The 21,578-nt window shown below is 37.3% G+C and overlaps 1 protein-coding gene across 1 annotated transcript; it reads right to left on the bottom strand.

Annotated features, from left to right (window-relative positions):
- Positions 1-6,801: 6,801 nt before the first annotated feature.
- On the bottom strand, positions 6,802-17,259 carry LOC117937218 (muscarinic acetylcholine receptor M1). The gene is made up of 6 exons (XM_034861009.1): positions 17,074-17,259; positions 11,701-11,804; positions 11,093-11,265; positions 9,876-10,171; positions 7,699-8,429; positions 6,802-7,557 (listed from the first exon to the last, which is right to left on the bottom strand). Exons 2-6 carry the CDS (start codon positions 11,786-11,788, stop codon positions 7,064-7,066), a joined length of 1,782 nt encoding a protein of 593 aa, XP_034716900.1. The 5' UTR covers positions 11,789-11,804; positions 17,074-17,259; the 3' UTR covers positions 6,802-7,063.
- Positions 17,260-21,578: the final 4,319 nt, after the last annotated feature.

Raw genomic sequence — 21,578 nt, 5'->3', positions numbered from 1 at the left:
ACATCACATATCAATGGTGTTACTTAGGTAATAGCGGACTGTACTGATGTAGGATTTTAAAATAAACCCTAAAATGTCCAAGTAAAACGACAGTATATTTGAAATCTTTTTCAGGCTCTTAAAGCCATATTTTACTCTTTTTTAGGAAACTATAAAACGGAATCCTCCAGGTAAGCCAGCTTCATTCCAAGTCTGGGTGACACATCACATATCCAAGGTGTTACTCAGGTAATATCGTACCATTCTGATGTAGGATTTTAAAATCAAAGGCTACATTGTCCAAGTAAATCTACAGTATATTTGAAATCTTTTTCTGGCTCTTAAAGCCACATTTTACTCTTTTTTAGGAAACTAGTAAACGGAATCCTCCTGTTAAGCTAGCTTCATTCCAAGTCTGGGTGACACACCACATATCCAAGGTGTTACTCAGGTAATATCGGACCATTCTGATGTAGGATTTTAAAATGAAAGGCTAGATTGTCCAAGTAAATCTACAGTATATTTGAAATCTTTTTCAGGCTCTTAAAGCCACATTTTACTCTTTTTTAGGCTACTGTAAAACAGAATCCTCTTGTTAAGCCAGCTTTATTCCAAGTCTGGGTGACAGATCGCATATCCAAGTTGTCACTCTGGTAATATTGGACCATCTTGATGTAGTATTTAAAGATTAAAGGTTACATTGTCCAAGTAAATCTACAGTATATTTGAAATCTTTTTCAGGCTGTTAAAGACACATTTTACTCTTTTTTTAGGAAACTATAAAACAGAATACTCGTGTTAAGCCAGGTTCATTCCACGTCTGGGTGAGACAATACATATCCATGGTGTCAATCAGGTAATATCGGACCATTCAGATTTAGGATTTTAAAATTAAAGCCTAAAATGTCCAAGTAAATCTACATTATATTTGAAGTCTTTTGAAGGATGTTAAAGCCATAGTTTGCTCTTTTTTTAGGCAACTGTAAAACGGAATCCTCTTGTTAAGCTAGCTTCATTCCAAGTCTGGGTGAGACATTACATATCAATGGTGTTACTTAGGTAATATCGGACCATTCTGATGTAGGATTTTAAAATTAAAGGCTAGATTGTCCAAGTAAATCTACAGTATATTTGAAATCTTTTTCTGGCTCTTAAAGACATATTTTACTCTTTTTTAGGCAAATGTAAAACGAAATCCTCCTTTTAAGCCAATTTTATTCCAAGTCTGTGTGAGACATCACATATTCATGGTGTTACTCAGGTAATATCGGACTATTCTGATGTAGGATTTTAAAATTAAAGGCTAAAATGTCCAAGTAAATCTACAGTATATTTGAAATCTTTTTCAGGCTGTTAAAGACACATTTTACTCTTTTTTTAGGAAACTATAAAACATAATACTCGTGTTAAGCCAGGTTCATTCCAAGTCTGGGTGAGACATCACATATCCATGATGTCAACCAGGTAATATCGGACCATTCTGATTTAGGATTTTAAAATTAAAGGCTAAAATGTCCAAGAAAAACTACAGTACATTTGAAATCGTTTTTCAGGCTGTTAAAGCCATATTTTACTCTTTTTTTAGACAACAATGTCCCCTCAAGAGCTGTTCTTGAAGATCACATGATCTTCATCAACAGATGGCATTGTCATGGAAATGTAGACTTTCAATTTTCCAGTTTGTTCTTTGCACTTTATGGGTTTCTTATCCATGTCGGCTGTGTTTAATGTTTTAGTAGATCATATTCCATTCCATTTTATTTTCCAGGGTTTGTTCATAGTTATCTCCTACAAGGAAGTGTTAACAGAAGTCTGAGTAGGGTCGATTTATCGTGATTTCTTTTGAGAGTATTTTCACAATCAATCAGAAACACTTTACTTGAAGGTATCTTCATAAGAGTGACATGAGACAGAGACGTACAATTTCTTTTTTTTCCACATATCATGTTTTCAGGGGAGCCTATGTAAGGGGAGCCCCCCTAGCTCCCCCATAGTTTGCACCCTGGTTCAAATATTTGGATTAAATGGTTAAAGCTACATAAGATTAAATTGGCCTCAAAGGAAGAAGAGTGCCCAAAATATTGCTACGGCAATATGGACCACGTAACAGCACGGCAGGCCATTGCTTGGCAAATCATAACTAGTTAAATGAAAGTGTAAAGACAGAGCCAGAGGACAACATACTTTAAAAGTCTAAACTCAGACTTAGTTAGAATCATGTATTCTTGACTTGAACTCATTTTAGAGACACAGTACATATGCCAAAGACAATGCCTAATCCCTCTTTTTCCTGTCATTTTATTGCTGTTTGATCATCAACCAAGGAAATTGATGTAAAATCTCCACCAAGCTGCCATGAATTGACTTATCGTTGATATTGCTAGATTGACCATTGAATGCCTCAAGATGTCTTTATGTTTAAAAAGGATAGTATTTAGTAATATTGACTTCTATTTTCCCTTAACCATAGGCCTACATATGAACTTCAGTGGTGATATATTTGCACTATTGTGTAGAAAAAGCATTTTAAGTTATTGTTATCAGATCAGAATCAGATATACTTTATATAGGAGTATTTCAATCATTTTAATTAGAATTGCTCTCATGACAGGAACATTTAGGTTTGTCAAGGAAATATGGTGGTACTCTATGGTATATATAAGGCAACATCTTTCATGAATGTTATGAGTACAGCAACATTAACCCTAGCCCTTAAATAAAGTCAGTTTGACAGCTAACATGAATTCTGAAGCCACTTGATGGCGGTGTTGCACCGTTATTAAGTTGACACACTGATCCAGAGATGCAGTATCACACATGTCAGAATCTTTGCATCTTTACAAATATTTCCAGCAATCATGGGTAAATATGCCAAAGGTTATAAGTCTCATTTTATTGCACTTCAACTCATATATTCATGTGAAAATCAATGCAAAAATGAAAACTGTGTAGCCTACAGAGTTGCACACAATTAAAGGTGCCCTGTGGGGTTTTCAGTGTTACTTACTAAAACCATAGCCTGCATATGAAGATGGAAGGCACGTCTCCACTTTCTCCCACTGTAAAAAAGTGAAGCCACCAATACCCCAGGTACGGGTGCTGCAAACTTCTAATTCGGAGCCAGAGTCTGATAAACAAAAACAGGGAACCACTTGAAATCTGCTCCACAGCACTGGCACTGCTAGAGGTCGAATACTTAACAGGGAACCTTTAACACAGGAAGAAACACACAAGTGCAAGTATTTACTCTTTGTTTTTAAAACTATGTATATATTTGCGGAAAACAGGATATAAAGCACACATTATTTGTGTTCTGTAAAGGTTGATGTCGTCTGGTAATTATGCACATGGATGTCCAGGGTTTCTGCGGGGTCTTAAAAAGTCTAAAATTTCAAAATAAAAATGTTAGGCCTTAAAGAGTCTTAAAAGAGTCTGCAGTTTTTGGGATATCACATCAGTCACTGGAAGGGTTATATGACTTTTTTCACAGCACTGCACACATGCCTGTTAATTGTTTCGAGTTTTAAGAGTGGAGTTTTTCAAGCTATCATCATGGCTGAGCTGGCAAAAAAGAAGCAGAAAGCTTGAAAAGCATTGTTGGAGGAGAGAGAGGAGATGGCAGACTGACCGAGGGAGGGGGCGGAAACAAGTAAGCATAGGAGCTGCCAAATGTCTATTCTGAAGCTGTGGCGGGAGCTCTATAGAGAACTTTGTGAGCGCAAACCAAGAAAACAGCAAAGAAATGGCGAAAACTGCCTAGCCCCTTTAAATTGGCCAAATTGTTGTGTTCTAGGTCTTAAATTAGTTTAAACTGGTCTTTATTTTGTGGTGTTGTAGTTCTTTCACTAGTCAAACTATAATTTTGCTGTATAACGACTACAAATGAGACCAACATGCTACTTATATTGCAGCCAATCAGCTTTCATGTTGTTGGCGTGAGTCTCTTTTGGGATTGCACCACAGACATAAAGGGGATGTTATTTTTGGCTGATACTTGATATGAAAAAAATCTGAATTTAGGGCTCAGTTGATGTTGTGACAAAGGTCTTAAATATCATTCATAATGGTCTTAAAGAAATTCTGAGTTTGTCTTAGTGAAACCGCAACCTCCCTTTCACTCAAACCAATTCAAAACTGTGAATGGATCTTTGAAAATAAAAAATGCAGGCTACTACTCAGGGCTGCGTTTAGTCCAATCACCCACCCTAAACACAGCTTGCCGGGAATACATCTACTTTATAATTGTTTTGTTCATATCAAGTCAATTTGAAATTGACCACCATGACGTGCAATATATAACACCATGTCCCTTTTGTAGACTACATAATAAGTCTAACAGTGTTTGGAGTATGTAATACATTCACACGGGAAAATAACAAAATGTATTCATAAAAAAGGCCCTCGTGCAGACAGACAGTAATCACAGCATTTCTGAATGTGCTGTCTACCGACAACACAAAGGAGAGAGAGCGTTAATAAAGAAAGTAATAATCGCTGAGCAATTTCTTCAAATTTGAACGCAACAGTGTTCCAAGCAGTGAAAAATGGACTGACGTACATCTGCACACATGAATTCATCTACAATATAACATATATTCTACTTAAAAGAACAGGGCACTGTCAACTGTTATGCCCATGTAAGCCACCTACGAGTGTAAGATTTTATAAATAAAGGTTAGGTGATCAGATGTTGCCTATATTCTCCCTTTCCATCAACAACTCAAATGGGCTTTGGTGTGATTTGTCTGTAGTCCACAACACAGCTGCTGCACTGAACACTGCCCTCCCAATATGCGCAGCGATGTAGAAAGCTGATGTTTGCTTCTGTTAAATTATCTTCAGATGTGCATTGAGCATCTTCCTTCACAGTACTACAAAACTCTATAACATTTAGTATATACAGATAATCAAAAGGAATAAAGGTCAGTGTCACGTAGTGTTATATTTTTAGTTGACAATACAGAGCAGCTTGACACACTACAATACAAAATAATAAATCAATCCTGATCACCTGACTTAACCACGGTCTATTCTATTACTGATTTATTATTGTTATTATTATTCTATTACTGTTATTTTATTCTAGTGTCCAAACTAAAACCACTTAACAGGGTGCTGCAAGACAGATTTAAAAAAATTTCAAAACTAAATAAATGGTTGTGATACTATGTGTATTTAGAATATTTTTGCCAGTTTATATAGTAGACTATCCTATTTATACCAGTGAGGATTGGGTAAATATTCCTCAATTCCTCAAAATAACACAATACAAGTTAACAAAAGCACAAACAGCCTCCAAAATGACCATAAAGATGAATGAACACATCTCCAAAACAGTGTAATAAAATAACTATGTCTACCAAATAAAGTGGCAAGGGATTATGTCATAGCTGACATCCAGGTTATCATTTATAGCAAATAATTTTTCATTTGTTATTTACTGAAGGCAGAAATGAAAACACCCACCTTCAAATCTTAAATATTAAAAAAAACAATGAAATCAAAAACCTTAAATAAGCTGAACTCTAAATTGTCCATCAGTGTTTAAAAAATGTGCATTTTTTGTAAAGATAATCTTATAAGGCTCTTACATCCATTAATAAGTTCATCACGCCACATTATAACTAGCCTACGTTATTCTATTATAAGAGCATGTAATAAATACATCTATGCTTCAATTTGTATCTGAAAAGTCAAAGTCAAAGCCCTGCTAGTCACTCCACAAGTTATGTTTTTTTTTTTTTATTATTCCCCTCAATATAAAATGTTAGAACAAAAGAAAATACAAAAAAACCTTTCTTGTTGAGCTGTATCAGTATTCAGCTCATCGTCTGGGAGCAGACACCTCCCAGATGATGAGCACCTAATTCATCCTCTGGAGACCATGAATCTCCACAGTAAAAATGAAAATCCAGCATCAGTTTCTGACATAAGCCGTCATTGGCCAAAATGCTGTTGAATGTGAAAAACGTAGCCAAATGGATAACCAAATATCAAACGGTTAGCTCAAATCAAGCAATGATAGCTATTTTCTGAAAACCGCGTACCACAGCAATGACTTACAATTTCTTTGTGCAATGAGTATCTCTCATTCATGAAAATCAGCAAAAAATCCCTTTAGGTGCACACTATATGTAAAATATTTCCAGCCTTTACCTTGCTGACTGACAGCCCTTTCCGGCAGACTGAAGCCGTTATCTCTGCTTTCTTAAAAGCTACCAGACTCCAATGGCAAAAACAATAAATTCACCTTGCAAAACACAGGAGTTGCTGTTCAACTACTGCCTTGACCAGTTAGTTGATGGTCTAGCGCTGCCTCAATCAATTATTTCTGGTCTAGTGCTGCCTCAATCTTTAATTTTTGTTATTGTGTAACTTTGGTGAATTATTAAGATTGATTTTTCTTTGATTAAGACAATGCACATTAATCAACATTTCTGTAAATGCGCCAGTGTTAGCCAGTTGGCAAATTTTCAACTATAGTCCTGGTTACCCAGCATGCGTGTCTTTATGTTGGGGGGAACCTGGAGCACCTCGGACTCGGACCAATGATCGTACTGTGCAGTGCCAACTTGCTGTGAGGCAGAAGTGCCAACCACTGAGCTACCATGCTGCCTACCTAAAATAAGCCTATAGCGCAAAATAGCCTTTGCTAGCTGCTAGTGTAGGTTAACGTTACCTACGTTCCATAGCGACCGCCTCAGTACGTGCAGGCAGCCAGCCAGCTCAGGAGGGCTTATTTTATTGTGAATGTGATTATTTATCAATCTATTGAAATTAGAATGGGACTGTGACTTTTATACTGCCACCCCTACCTATACCACAGCTATATCACAGTTGTTCGGCCCAACCTCTATGCTCTGGGACCATGAAAAGTCCAAATTTGGTCAGACTAATTGACCAGCCTTTGGCCCCACTGCTAGTTTGAAAAGAAACTCTGAAGAATTAGTTTTGGTTTGCAGAAATCTGTTCAGCATCTTTTCCCTGAAATAGAAGGCGTGTTATATATGGCATTCCAAATCTGAATATAGATTAGGAAATAAATCTTTAAAAGACATATCTATCAACAATTTGCCACAATATTCTACATTGGGTCTTTTTTCTTCAGAGCCACAGCCTTCCTCTGTTGAAAATGAGGATTATTCTTCTTTTGATCCCACTGGCACATCAAGATATCCCGGAAAGTTGTCCGGAAGGTCTTGTTGCACAGGGCATAGCACATTGGGTTGATTGTGCTGTTAACATAACACAACCAGTAGCCCAGTGCCCAAAGAGTTTCAGGAATACAGTCCTGACAGAAAGTGTTGACCAACACCATGATATTGTATGGTAGCCACGTCATGATGAAGACGAAGAGGATGGCACTGAGGGTCCGTGCTGCTTTCTTTTCATTTGCCTTTTTTTCATTCTTGCGCTTGCTGATCTCTGTCTTGGCCTTAGAGGCGAAGCGTTTGGCCATCGCTGCGTCCTTCATGGTGATGGCTGCAGGTGATTGGTCAGCAACAGGGTTTGATTGTGAAGCTTTTCGACTTTTGGAAGATGATGATCCTTTTTTTACCTTTCTAGATTTTTTACCATCTAGATAGATAGATAGATAGATAGATAGATAGATAGGGCAATTTGTATATTAGATAGATAGATAGATAAGGCAATTTGTATATTTGTATTACTTTGACATACATCATGCAAACAAGACCCCTTAGTACTGCTATGTCCAACCTGTTTTTGATGGGTGTGCACCGTCAGCTTCATCCTCTGAAATTGACTGCTCCCCAGAGGCTCCAGCTTCATTGTTGTTGAAGCTGTCACAGCTGCTCTGCTCTGCTTCACCCACTGTAGTTGTTGTGGTGTCGACGGACCTCTTGGAGGCATGGCGACCTGGCAGCAGTGATGATAACTTAAAGCAGAATGCGCAACACCTCCCTCTGTTTCCCGTTCCTCCTCGTATGCTGACATTGTCCTTGTTGTTCTTCTCTGAAGCCAGCTGATTTAGTTCATAGCTGCTGCAGCTTTGAGCACTCATTTGGCGCTTCATGGCTGACGAATCCTTCTGGCTCTTATTCGCACATTCTCCACCAGCTTTTCCACTACCACTTCCTTGATTCTGAGCCTGGCTTGGGCTGTTACCTGACCCAGATCCCTTGAGACCTTCCATATCTTTAACACGCTTCTCTGTCTCCTGATAGATCTTCCAAAACAGGAATGCCATAATAGTTACTGGCAAGTAGAACGCAGCTATAGCAGTGCAGAATGTAATGATGGGCTCGGACAGGAACTGAATGTAGCACTCATTGGGCTGGACTGTCCGCTCACCCACAATGTACTGCCAGAACAGGATGGCTGGGGCCCAGAGGATGAAAGAGATGGACCATGCCAATCCAATCATGGTCATTGCTCGCTTTGTTGTACGCTTGGCCCGGTATGTCAAAGGTCTGGTAACAGAGAAATACCTAAGAGAACAGAGAATGCAAGTAGGAAACTTAACACATACAGAGTGATGCCATTTTTTCTGTGCATTACGTTCCACCACATGTCTCTCTTGATAGTATCAGTAAGAGTCACCTGAGTCCAAAAAACTTCCACACTAGGGACTTTGAATATGTCCTGATTTCCACGACTCACAACATTATACCAATGGGCCAGTTGTTCAAAACACTTAGTCTAGATCAAAATTATCCGCATTTTGAAATCCCGTTTTTTGCTGTTCAGGATCAGGTAATCCATCTTACTTCTCTGCTGTTTTTCAAAGCAACAGTGGACTGGATCACACTGATCCAGAGACACAGTTTTTAAGATTACCAAATCCGGACTACCAGTGCTCTAAACATATCATCACAATGTGGGCTACAAGCTATGTAAAGAACAGGTAGAATAGCAAACATGGAGTTATTGTAAGTGTTTCTAATTTTGAGACAAAACACAAAAATAACATAAACATCCACTTCCATTCATAATTTCTTTTATGGCACCTCATCTGAGCCACAACAAATACAAAAGAAATATACAGTAACAAATACATTGTGGATATTTTGAAACCGTCTTTAAAAAAAAGGCTAAAAGTCCAATAGTTAGCAAAATAAAGAATATTCAGTGTTCTTTTTTATCTGAGGAGGAGAGACCAGAGTTTTTTTTTGACAGTCTCATCTCTGATGATTTTCTTTGAAATTAAAATATAGTGATGAATGACAGAAAAATGCAATATATTATTTTCGTTTGTTATTGAAGTCTGTTCGGGGGATTGTTTCCTGGGGACAATATCATTTTATTTTTTACTTTACTATACTATACTGAATAGCTTATTTGGTAGCCTATGTGTACTTTATCTACTTTCTCACTGTTGTAACGGTTACACATTATAAATAAATGAATATACACTAAATGATGCAAATGTATTAATTGACCCATTTTACTACATTTTCTTCCTGGAATCCACCCTGAAATCCTACAGGGTGGGATTTAACAGGATAATCCTGTTTTTTTGGATCAAAGTTATCGAAGTCCTACCGACAAGTTTTGAACAACACAAACTGAAAGTTTGATCCAGATTTAAACTAGGATTGGATTGTGTGATCTTATCTGATTTCAGATTCCTTCTTTCCTTTTTGAACAACCCATTTTCAAGATTTGATTCAATCCAATCACCTTACCTTTGAACAACTGGCCCATCACGATGATACCAAATGTAAATACATGCTTTTTATGATTCAGATACTCTGAACAATTCAAAATATCTGACCAATTCAAAATTACACAGTTCATCAGAAAATAAACCTCTGCTAAGCAATTAGAATAACCCCTTTTTTATTAGGGTAGTACCAACAATAAATGATGGTGGCTATGAGCTTCATTTTAGCAAAGTTCATCAACATGAAATATAATGAATCATGTGCCGTTACCTGTCAAAGCTGATAACCAGCAGGTTCATGACCGAGGCATTACTGGCCACATAGTCTATTGCAAGCCACAAGTCACAGATCACTGGCCCCAGAGCCCACTGGTCCATGATGAGGTAGGTGGTATACAGGTTCATTGAAAGTGTGCCAATTGTAAGGTCAGCAAATGCTAGGCTTAGCAGGTAGTAGTTGTTCACTGTCTTCAGTGCCTTATTGATCTTGAATGACACTAACACTAGGATGTTGCCAACAACAGTGAGAAGAGAAAGCGATCCCGTGAGAAAGACAATTATGATGACCTGAAGACAAAGAGGTAAGAAGAGAAAAAAAGTCAAAGAGGGTGGTACATAACAAAGTGTAAGGTAATCTTGCTGAATTTGTTATAGTAACTGCTGCACTATTATTTTTTAAAGCTATCCTTTTTAGGTTTGTTATCACAATCAATCAAGAAAGTAGTTTCTAATCAAATGTTGTTAAAGTTGTTATAGGCGTCCCGCAAGGTTCTCTACTGGGTGATCTTTAATTTAACATTTATATAAATCATATAAAGTAATGTCTGCTGCTCACACCCCATATGTGTGCAGATTATGCTGTTGTATATACCATAGATACATCTGATAATCTAGCAATTGCAAATCTACAGTCAGCTTTTGACGATTTTTATCTTTCTCACATTAGACAATAGCTTGTTTTGCTAAAAGTGGATGGATGACTTAACTTTAAGAAGACTTATGGAAGTACTTGTATAACACAGAAAGACTTGAGTCGGTTCATTTACACAAGTCTCATAGCTTTCCATGAATGCAAAGTTTTTCTTGGAACACCAACTATAAACCCCCGGTTCAAATCAGCGTTAAATTCCTTGGAGCTTTTGGAGCAGTCATGTGAAGAGCACAGCTAAATGTTTGTCTGGCGATTAAAAATTCTCGCTACTGAAGCCATGGAATTTACAGTGAAGCCACAAAACTACTCTGCCTGCTTTGTTCTGGAGTGCTGCAAACCTGCAGTGTACACATCTTATGTCTGCCAATTTAGGTGTCAAACACTGTAGAAGTAAGCAATATGAGATATCAAATACTAACATTTACACGTCTAAAACTTTGATTAATGGTTTGTGGTTTTGACTTATTTAATATTACACTGTCAGCAAAGCACCAATCCAGTGACCTTAACTGATAAAATGAGAATAAAAAACAAAAAATACAACTGCTGCTTGTTACCTGTAAGATAGTATGTCCTCCTAAAGGGTCAAACTCCTCTGCTGGCAGCAATAATGTCCTGTTAACTGGTAAATCAGTAAAGTTTCCTCCTTGCCATGAGACATGACTGACATTATGCTGCTTCCACCCACCAACATTGTCAGATAATATGGGCAACTCCTGGTAAGAGCCACCTGGAAAAAAAATACTGTTTTTTTATTAAGTCACATTTCAAGGCACAACTTCACATGTCGTGTCTCTCATGGAATTTGGAAATGGCTGATTTGGATAGTCTACAATTATAGTCCCCAAGAATCAGAAATAATTGTCTACAGAAGTCCAAAACCTTTTATCAAGCAATTTCCTCTGCATTATCTCAGTGACCTCTGATTTAAATCAAAGGGCTTCCAAATCCATTTTAGATTACTTATCCATTTCATTAAATGTTTTATGTATTGTCAATTTAGTTTCATGTGTGTATTCTTATACAGCATATCATTTTAAATACCAAAAAATCTGATTTAAAAATATGCATAAAACTCACATATAGCCACAATATTTGCAAGCAATAGTTGTTTTAAAGTACAAGATACAAAGGGCTGTATTGCAGTGTAAGATGGACAGCTCACCTATGGCGGTAGAATCAGGCTGATCTCTCATACCAGGAGAACTGTTGGTAAGGAAGTGGAAACCATCAGAGCTGGAGGTCAGGTTCATGATGACCAATGGACATCTTTAAGAAAAAAATAGAATAGAATTTCAGATGGATAAATGAAGGATAAAGCTTAGCTTAATTCTTTCTAATTAAAGAAAATATTTCGGAGTTATTTATTTCAAACTACTTTAATCATACTGTATGCTGACTGCTTATTAATTAATTAAATTATGAATGCAGCCATTGCCGGTTTTGATACAGTTGTTTTGAGCACCAATCCTGTTGTCTAGGAAAACTAAATTATATGAGGTATTAACTCTGTAGGGTGCCCAAACTTTTGCAGACGCCATTTTTTTGTTTTTCTGTTGTTTTGAAAGTGTAAATGACGGAAATTAAATCAAACTTTTTGTGACATATTATACAAATGTCTAATCTGTCATTTGGTGCCTTTTGGAGATTTTTCCATCTTTTCTTGGCTTCTTTATGAACATTAATACAAATTTTTACCTGGGGTTCCCAAACTTTCGAGCCCCACTGTATATACTGCAGGGTTTACGAAGGGCTGGTGAACGCGATTTGGAGATGGCAGGAAGACTGACTCAGTTAAGGGTGTCATGGTACAGTGGGGTTTGAAAGTTTGGGTAGCCCAGGTAAAAATGTGTATTAATGTGCATAAAGAAGCCAAGAAAAGATGTAAAAATCTCCAAAAGGCATCAAATGACAGATTACACATTCGTATAATATGTCACAAAAAGCTAGATTTTATTTCGATCATTTACACTTTAAAAACAACAGAAAACAAAAACAATTGCGTCTGCAAAAGTTTGGGCGCACTTCAGAGTTTCTAGCATGCACCGCATCCTTTGGAATCCTGAGACCTGACAGCCTCATGGATTGTTCTCAATCCTCGTCTGAAAAGACCAGGTCATGTCAATCTTAAGGTTTTAAATGCCCAGACTCATCTTACCTTGCCCCAACAATCAGCAACATGGCTTCTTCTAAGCAGTTGTTTAGAAAACTTAAACTGAAAATCGTTGACGCTTGCAAAGCAAAAGCAGGCTATAAGAAAGGGGCAAAGGCTTTTCAGATGCCAATATTCTCTGTTTGGAATGTAATTAAGAAATGGCAGTCATCAGGAACAGTGGAAGTTAAAGCAAGATCTGAAAGACCAAGAAAAATATCAAACAGAAGAGCTCGCAGGATTGTGAGAAAAGCAAGTCCAAACCCCCGTTTGACTGCACAATCCATTCAGAAAGACCTGACAGACACTGGAGTTGTGGTACACCATTCCAACTGTTAAGCATGGGGGGGGGGGGGGGGGCATCAATCATGCTTTGGGGTTGTATTGGAGCCAATGGCACAGGGAACATTTTACGAGTAGAAGGAAAAATGGATTCAATAAAATTTCAGAATTCAAATTGTTGACGCTAACTTAATGCCATCTGTGAAAAAGCTGAAGTTAAAGAGAGGATGGCTTCTACAAATGGATAATTATCCTAAACACACCTCAAAATCCACGGTGGATTACATCAAGAGTTGTAAACGGAAGGTTTTGCCATGGCCTTCACAATCTCCTGACCTCAACATAATTGAAAATCTCTGGATAGACCTTAAAAGAGCAGTGCGTGACAGACAGCCCAGAAATCTTAAAGAACTGGAAGACTTTTGGAAGGAAGAATGGGCGAAGATACCTCAAACAAGAATTGAAAGACTTTTGGCTGGCTGCAAGAAGCAAGCTTGCTAACAAGCTGTGATACTTGCCAAAGGGGGCAGTACAAGGTATTAACGCTGCAGGGTGCCCAAACTTTTGCAGACGCCATTTTTTTGTTTACTGTTAGTTTAAAAGTGTACATTTTGGAAATAAAATCTTACTGTTTGTAATGTATAATTCAAATGTCTAATCTGTCATTTGATGCCTTCTTGAGATTTTTCCATCTTTTCTTGCACATTAATACAAATTTGTACCTGGGGTGCCCAAACTTTCGAACCCCATTGTGTTTCCTTATGAATGGGATTACTCAAAAACTAACAAATAATGAATCCATACTTTGTATTCACAGTATTTCTCGCTTCTCATACATCCCACAAACACACAAATGTCACTGAAGTGAAATAAGTAAAATGACACCGTGCTCAGTTGTTACAAGGTAAATGGCAATGATAGATAACTCAATAATAGTTCATGAAAATGTAGCCTATAGTAAAAAATCCAAAATCAAATAGTTCACTGAATAGCTTTCACTGAAGGTCATCCAGTCAAATATTACAACTGAAACAAAGATGGGTCTGTGATCGGATGGATTATAGTAGTTTAACTCATCATTATATATTCTAAAATAATATATCTATTGTAAAAATAATTATGGGGTTCATCTGCTCTCCTTTTACACCACAAATAAACCAAGTCCACTTGTTAAGTCAACACCAGGGTCTGTTAGTCAGTTTCCACAACAGCCCAAATGAATGCCAATAAACAATGTTTTTACACGTTTATATCTTGTTTTAGTTGTTTTAGTCGTGCAACAGAGAACTCAGATTGGACAGATAGTCTAGCTAGCTGTCTGGAGATCTGAGGAGCAGTTAACCATAGTCCTTAGAAATCCACCGGACGTTAGAACTTCGACTTCTGCTTTGACTACTGTGATTTAACTGTAATACTTTTTTCATGTGATTTTTTCATGTCAAAAAGGTTGTAATGTAAACTTTACAGCATTCTACTGTAAAAATGATAACAGTAGTGTTACTGTGAAATCTAAAGGAAATAACTGGAGATTTCACAGCCAATATTTACAGTGCAGGTAGAGGCTCCTCCCTGTATCCTTGAGTCCCACTGTCCACACTGGCATCTCCTCAGTCCACCTGAATAATGCTGCCTCTTGCGGACAGATGTTTTCATCTGTTCTGTATCCCACCACTATAATTGGAGAGCGGTGTGTTCGTTGCGTAGCTCCATTTTCTTTCATGAGGAAGATGATCTAAACATGCTTTTTTCCAGTTCAATCCTCAACTTCCATTGCATTGCTGATTCTGGCATAGATTAGCATAGCCTGTAAAGAATATATGACATTACTAATACAGGCTGTACTAATTAAAGCCAGAACCATCACATTCCTCGAAAAACGTCTTCAATCACTGATGTTGAAGAAGACAAAGGTATTCTGAAGGGCTGAATAAAAAGTACACACATTCAAAAATATGGAACCCATAAGTGTTCTATATTAAATTGGTGACTTCAAAAAATAAGTAATCATATGAATACAATTGTGAAATTATTGAAGAAATTATTAAAAATATAAAATGTTATTTTAGCAGGGATTTTCCAAATAACAGTTTACTGGATACACTTTTTACTCCATAACAGCATTTTCCCAATGACAATTCTATTGCAACTTTTTATGAAATGATACATTTCATATAACATTTCATTGTCACTGTCAGTGTCTAATGTGAGGAGAGTGCAGATTTGAGTTTGCATGCTCAGATTCAAACGGTTTACGGCATAATTGTCATACTGAAATTTGTGAAATCCATGAAATAATAACTTTTCTCATTACCAACAATAACAGAAGGTGGGAATCATTTCAAAAACTTAGTAGCTGTCTATCTATGACAGTTTGATTGCTAACGTTAGCTCAAAACACCATTCAACTGACAGCCTTTGTTGTGTTCGATTGCTAGCTTGTAGCTAAGCTAGCATTCACTTCAAAAACGTTGTGGCTATCTATTACAGCTTAGTTGCTAACGTTAGCTCAAAACGCCCATCAACTGACAGCCTTTGTTGTGTTTTATGCTTACTTGTAGCCAGAAGTGAACAAACTTTGTTAATTAGGTCAATTTTTCTGTGTTGACATTACAGAAGTCTCTCGTTAGCATCTTCAGAGCTGCCAAGTTTTCCCAAAACCTTGGAGTGAGATTTGGGGGGGCCAACCCATATTTTGCCGCGTACAAACCAATTTCTTTGGCTCTTTCAGCATCATTATCCTTTAGGGTTTAATTTGTTATGTGGGGGGGGGGGGGGGGGGGCACTCCCTAGGGGGTCCTTGGGGTATGCTCCCCTATTTTTTTTTAAAAATAAACCATTAAATGGCACTTTCTGGAGAGTTTCTTTTGCAAAACAATTTATAGATCAAGTCTCACAAGATGTATGTGCAAAACTGTAAGGTTAAGAGCCTTTGCATTGTTGTAGTATCAACAGGTATTTGGGCATTTAGCATTTACATTAATGTTAATCAGTCATCATTTGATTACACATTGTATTACCTTCTTGTGATATAAGACGTGACCCAGACAAGTGCCAAACGTAATGTGCCACATGAAGAGACAGTACCATATGTCAGCAGCAGCTGAGAAGATTTGGGTCTGTGGTGAATAGGTCCACCTGACACAAATTTCTTTCTCCCATTCTCTCTCTTGACTACCACACTCACCCCCCCCCCCCCACACACAGTACGGGACCAGGGACCCAAAGTTAAATTAATCTTGGTCTACCAGAGGGATCAACTAGTACCACTGAAATTCCAAAGAATGATAAACACTGATTTACATAAATTCTAATCCTTTAACCTCTGTAAGAAATGTTTGGCCCTCATCCTCTGTGCCCCACTTACTTTTTTTGGAAAATAAAGACTATTTGTAATTTTATGATATGAAAATACCCAAAATACTGGGAAACGGTCCCTGGTGCTGGCACAAACATCTGGACCAGTCACAGCTGGCCTGGCAACCCAATGGCATAGGTTTAGTTTCCAGATTTTGTGACGAGATATATATGATTTGGAGTACTACACAGTGAATGTTTTTGCTACAACTATTTCTACCCATTTCTACATCAATTTATTTAGTGTTTGGTTGTGGAAGTAAATCTCTTCAAATGTGCACATGGCACTTATTCAAGTGAATCATACATTAATTAATTTCTACAAATTTATAAACCCCTGGACTTTACAACTTTGTGCACATTCATTCTAAATAAATACGCTAATCATTAACTGAAACTATATATTTTACTAGTATTTGCCTTTGTGTGATTAGCATCATGATATGCTTCACACTTGTGAATATATACTGTACATATTCACATTTGTTGGAACAAGCCGATTTACTTTACCATAATATGTATATATGTTTTTTTGTAATTTAGACAATTTTAAAGGGATAGATAAAAAGATGAAAATCAAGAGTTCAATTCATGTTTTTTTTGTATTTATTTATGGTTACAAAAGTCCTGAATTATTTTTAGTTAAAGACCCTTAGTGACTGTCTGTATGACAATAAGCAGCACTTATTATATTTAAGAATTCAAGAAAGCAAAGCCAAATGCTGAGTTACTGTAATGCAATGCACTTACCAGTCCACTCTGGTTCCCAGTATCCAATATGATATCCTGCTGGGGAGCTCAGCTCTGCTCACGCAGCATGGCTCTCTCTGCTGTGCTCAGGCTGGTCACTTTCGGACTGGACTCCGCCTCTGACAACCTCTCAGACCTGAGCTGTTACATGATAGAGGCAATTGAGAGATCTCTTATGAGGCGGGTCCTAGGGGACGTGACCAAAAAAATACATAGAATACACTTAAAAGAGTTCAAGAGTGACCGCCCACTGGCTTTGGTTCTGGAAGTGTTTTTCCACATTTGAAATTGCTTATATTTAGAGCTTTAAGTCTGTAACCAAGACAACCAGCTTCGAGATGCATTGTGCGCATAAAACATTTCATTTGACGAAAAAAAACATTTTGAAAACGGCAAAAAAATAGACTGTTTGCAGAAACTAGGGGAGACCGCGGATGGTTGTAACACTGTAACAAAGGGATAGTTGTGACAGCATTGCTTTCACCAGTAACGGATAAAATAAGAGTCATACAATAGATTTCATGTATAAAAACTCCCTCCCTGATCTCGCATGTAAATCGTAGAAGAAAATGCATGATTGTTGTTGTTGTTACTAATTGTGAAACGTCTTTTTGTAATTTTACATGGATTATGGGCTACTTCTGACCCACTGCTGAAGGTTTCCATTTTTATGTGTATCATAGGTATTATCAGAATATGTTCTTTAACCGTTCTGTTGTCCTCGGGTCAATTTGACCCTTTTTCAAAAAGTTCCTATATTAGAAATTGGGGTTTCTTTCAACTAAATTGTCACAAACAAAATAACGTGGCTTGTTCAATAAACCTTTTTTTTTTTTTTACAAGTGAATTAATTGATCGGTTCATTACTTTCATTAACTTTCATTCAATCTTATAGCATTTGAATTTTTTTTCTTAGAAAATAAAGTTGAAAAAGCTTCGAAAGCCAAGAAAAAAGTGACTCAAACATTGGGGGAAAGCGAAAAAAGTGTCAAAAAAGACGACCAAAACATTGGAAAAAAAAGTTTTAATTTTTTAAGATTTTTACCCAGAAAACTAAAACGTTGCATTGTCGGCAGGAAGACAACACAAGGGTTAGGAAAGCTTTTTCAACGTTAGGATCCATATCATACTGACACAGTTCTTCAATTAGCATCAGGGATGAGTTCTTTTTGTTCTTAGTGAAGTACAGGAAGATGCTTTAGTGTTGGCACATGCACAATAAACTTATATAAATGCATATTTTGTGGTGTAGTCTCAGTTTTTAGTTCTTCAACCCTACGGTTACATACGTACCCTGGTAGGGGAGTAGGTTGTAACAATGGCACTCCTTGTATTTGACTTCAAATAATGAATTCTGTGATGTAGTTGTAGAAGTTAAAAACATTGCTCTGGTAGACAAATGAGGGTACTTTGTGTCAACATTTGAGTGTTCTACCACAGACATTCTGCAAGTTATAGGAGCTGCGTCAAAAAGTGTACAACCATGTACAAATACATGCATGCAGTCTTGTAATGTTTACCTCACGATTATGATTCATGGCAAAAGGTAAACGTTTGCCATCTGGTGAACTGTTACATTCATGGATCTGTTGCCCAAAGTGGACTTCCTGGACTGTAAGTCTTGTCTTGCCAACTTCAATGTGGATTCTGATTTTGGTGTGCAGGCCCTCTAAGAGCGGTCATAGTTTTATTGATAATGTAAATATGTAGGCAGTTTATCAAAAATGACAACAGTGTGTTTTGAAGCCTTATTCATTGAACATGTGATGTCACTAGACTTTGTCACAATTATTGAGTCACACTCTCTCTCACACACACACACACACACACGGGCAGATGCTTAAATTCTTCAGGAGCTCTCCGGACCAAACAAGGTCATACAATTGGCAACTTTTTTTTACAGTCTGTTGAAACAGGCCAATGGACACACACACCCCCAGAGGTTTTTGTCCTCTTACTAAGCACAGAGAATAGAATGAGGAATAAAGTAAAGGTTAAGTGCTTCCCTGAAATCCCCATATATACCATATTGCTGCTTTTTGGACTGATATCACTATCTGTTGTGCTGGCTGCACTTTCCTGCACACAGATATCACTATGAGCATTAAAATTCTCGTTCCAGATCTGATGGCAATTCAATATGTCGGGGTCATTGTGAATAAACACCTGAGTCTATATCTACGTTTCACTTCCAGGATTGCTCACGTGTTGCTGGAAATTCCGCCGGATGTCCTTTTCGTCTGACTGTCCGTCACCTTCCTCTTTCTTTGTGCTTGAGTTCTAACCTCTGGTGGATTTCTGAAGACTATGGTTAACCCTTGTGTTGTTTTCCTGTCAAAATTGAAAATAAACGCTTTTATCAATGTTTTGAACTTTTTCTTAAGTTTTTGTCCCTTTTTCAACACTTTTAAAGCTTTTTTTCATCGTTTTTCCACTTCTTTTTTTTTAAACCATTTTAGACTACGTAACACTAACTTATAAACTTTAGTTTTACAGTTATTTTTGGAATTTATGGTCAATAAACCTCGTTTATAGGGAATTGTACCTAATGTTTGAGTTAGAAAAGCAGAAGTTAGGAATTATTTAGACTAAAATTAAAGGAATGTATGTTGATGGATAATCACAGACTGGATTATGTCAACTTTTACTCAATATTATTTCAAAACTATTTTTTCTCAAATAAATATAAAATTGAATAAAACCCACTAAAATGAATGAAAGCAGAGATTTGTACTTGCCAAAGAGCGTTGTGTGGAATCAACCATGTTATTTTGGGTAATTACATATGGGTAGTTAAAAAGAACGTTGACACAGAAAAATGGGTCAATTTGACCCAAGGACAACAAGAGGGTTAAATAGACCACGGTATAGATCACAGATTTACTGATGCAGAAATGGAGAAGACACATTGTTCATACATATATAGAGTGAGCAGCAGCTTCTTGTGGAAGTATGATAACTTGAAACACATTATTTGTAAAAAAAGCAAAACATATTTGTTAAAAAAAAAGAAAAGAAAGAAAGAAAGAAAAGGTAGCAAGAAAAAGCTTGGCAGACGATCGTGGAGCAACTGAATTCGTATGCAGCCTAAAATATACATTTGCTGTCCACTGTTCTGAAACCGTTATCCCAACAAATGCCGTAATATATTATATAACTACAATACAGGGGAACTGAGGCACAACAGGTCGCTTAGGACAGCTGTGTTTTCACGATCCAGAGCTCAGAGTTTGCGCCAAGTTCCCAATGGGGTATATTGTCACCATCGATTGTTGTTGTTTGTGTTGTATCCTTGTTAGATCCCAATCGCTAACTATTTGTGTCATTTGGAGCATGACGTTTTGTGTTGTCTTCCCATTGACCTGCAACTTTGTGTTGTTCTAGGTTGGAATTTCAGTTTGTTGTTCTTATTTTACACTTTTAACGTTTTTTGTTAATTTTATTCCTATTTCTTGGTCACTTTTTTGACGTTTTTTAATTGTGTTTTAGTCAATTTTTTAACAATTTCTTTGTCTCTTTTTCCAATGATTTTGAAGTTTGTTTGTCACTTATTCCGATTTTTTGGGGTCATTTTTTTAGCATCTAAAAAAAAGATTGTTTTGTTTATTTTTTTCAACATTGGTCACTTTTTCAACGTTCTTTTCTGATACAGAAAGTTTTTGTAAACTGGCCAAATTTGACCTGAGGACAACACAAGGGTTAAAAATGTCCTTATGTTTGTCATGTTGGTGCGTGTTGCTAGGCAACTTACAACATTGATATAAGAAAACAGGTCAATTTGACCTGAGGACACCAGGAGGGTTACCTGGTCCTCAGATCTCTCCAGGGTAAATCCAGACAGCTAGTTGATCCGGTAAGTTGTGGCCTGTAGAAGTGTCGGTAGTTGCTTCTGTATTTCCTTCCATGTCGAGCAGTATAAAAGGTCAACTGTAGGCTATGGAACATCGTTAGTGCACGGACCATTACAAGCCAGAAAGCAAAGGCTATGCTAGCATTCAAAGTCAATAACATTGTGTAGAGTTGACAGTCAGTAATTATAATCGAGAGTAAGTTTAACAAGACAACCATAAAGGGTTTTCACGCTGCGACATCAGACCGGCGGTCGTCATTTTGGAGATACTCCGCATCACAACAAAGCACAGGCACTGAAGATTCAGCACATCGTCAAGGAAAATGTTTTTTGTTGTCGTGTTTTAGGTTGTACCCATAGGTCAGCACAAGAAAAAATATTTGGAATATTATTCACTGCCAAAAGTTATTCCAAACCAGGGAGAGGATGCTAGAAGTTATCAGAGGAAAGGAGGCGCTTGTGGATGGCAAAGCTCAACCTAGGTAGTGTAGGCCACAGAATAGAGAGCAAGCTGGGCTCTTTGAAAGGGAAAAAACAATTGAGAGTCACTTAGCTACACCTTAAGTATCGCAATGATGAGTTAAGGTTAGGTTGATTAAAGAGGTTAATGCATCCCTTTGGCCTTCACAACACGTCGTTAATGACTTGGTAGCCT

Source organism: Etheostoma cragini, chromosome 21 (genome assembly GCF_013103735.1).
Source record: "Etheostoma cragini isolate CJK2018 chromosome 21, CSU_Ecrag_1.0, whole genome shotgun sequence".
NCBI classification, from domain to species: Eukaryota; Metazoa; Chordata; class Actinopteri; order Perciformes; family Percidae; genus Etheostoma; species Etheostoma cragini.
This window is presented reverse-complemented; position numbering and strand designations above follow the sequence as displayed.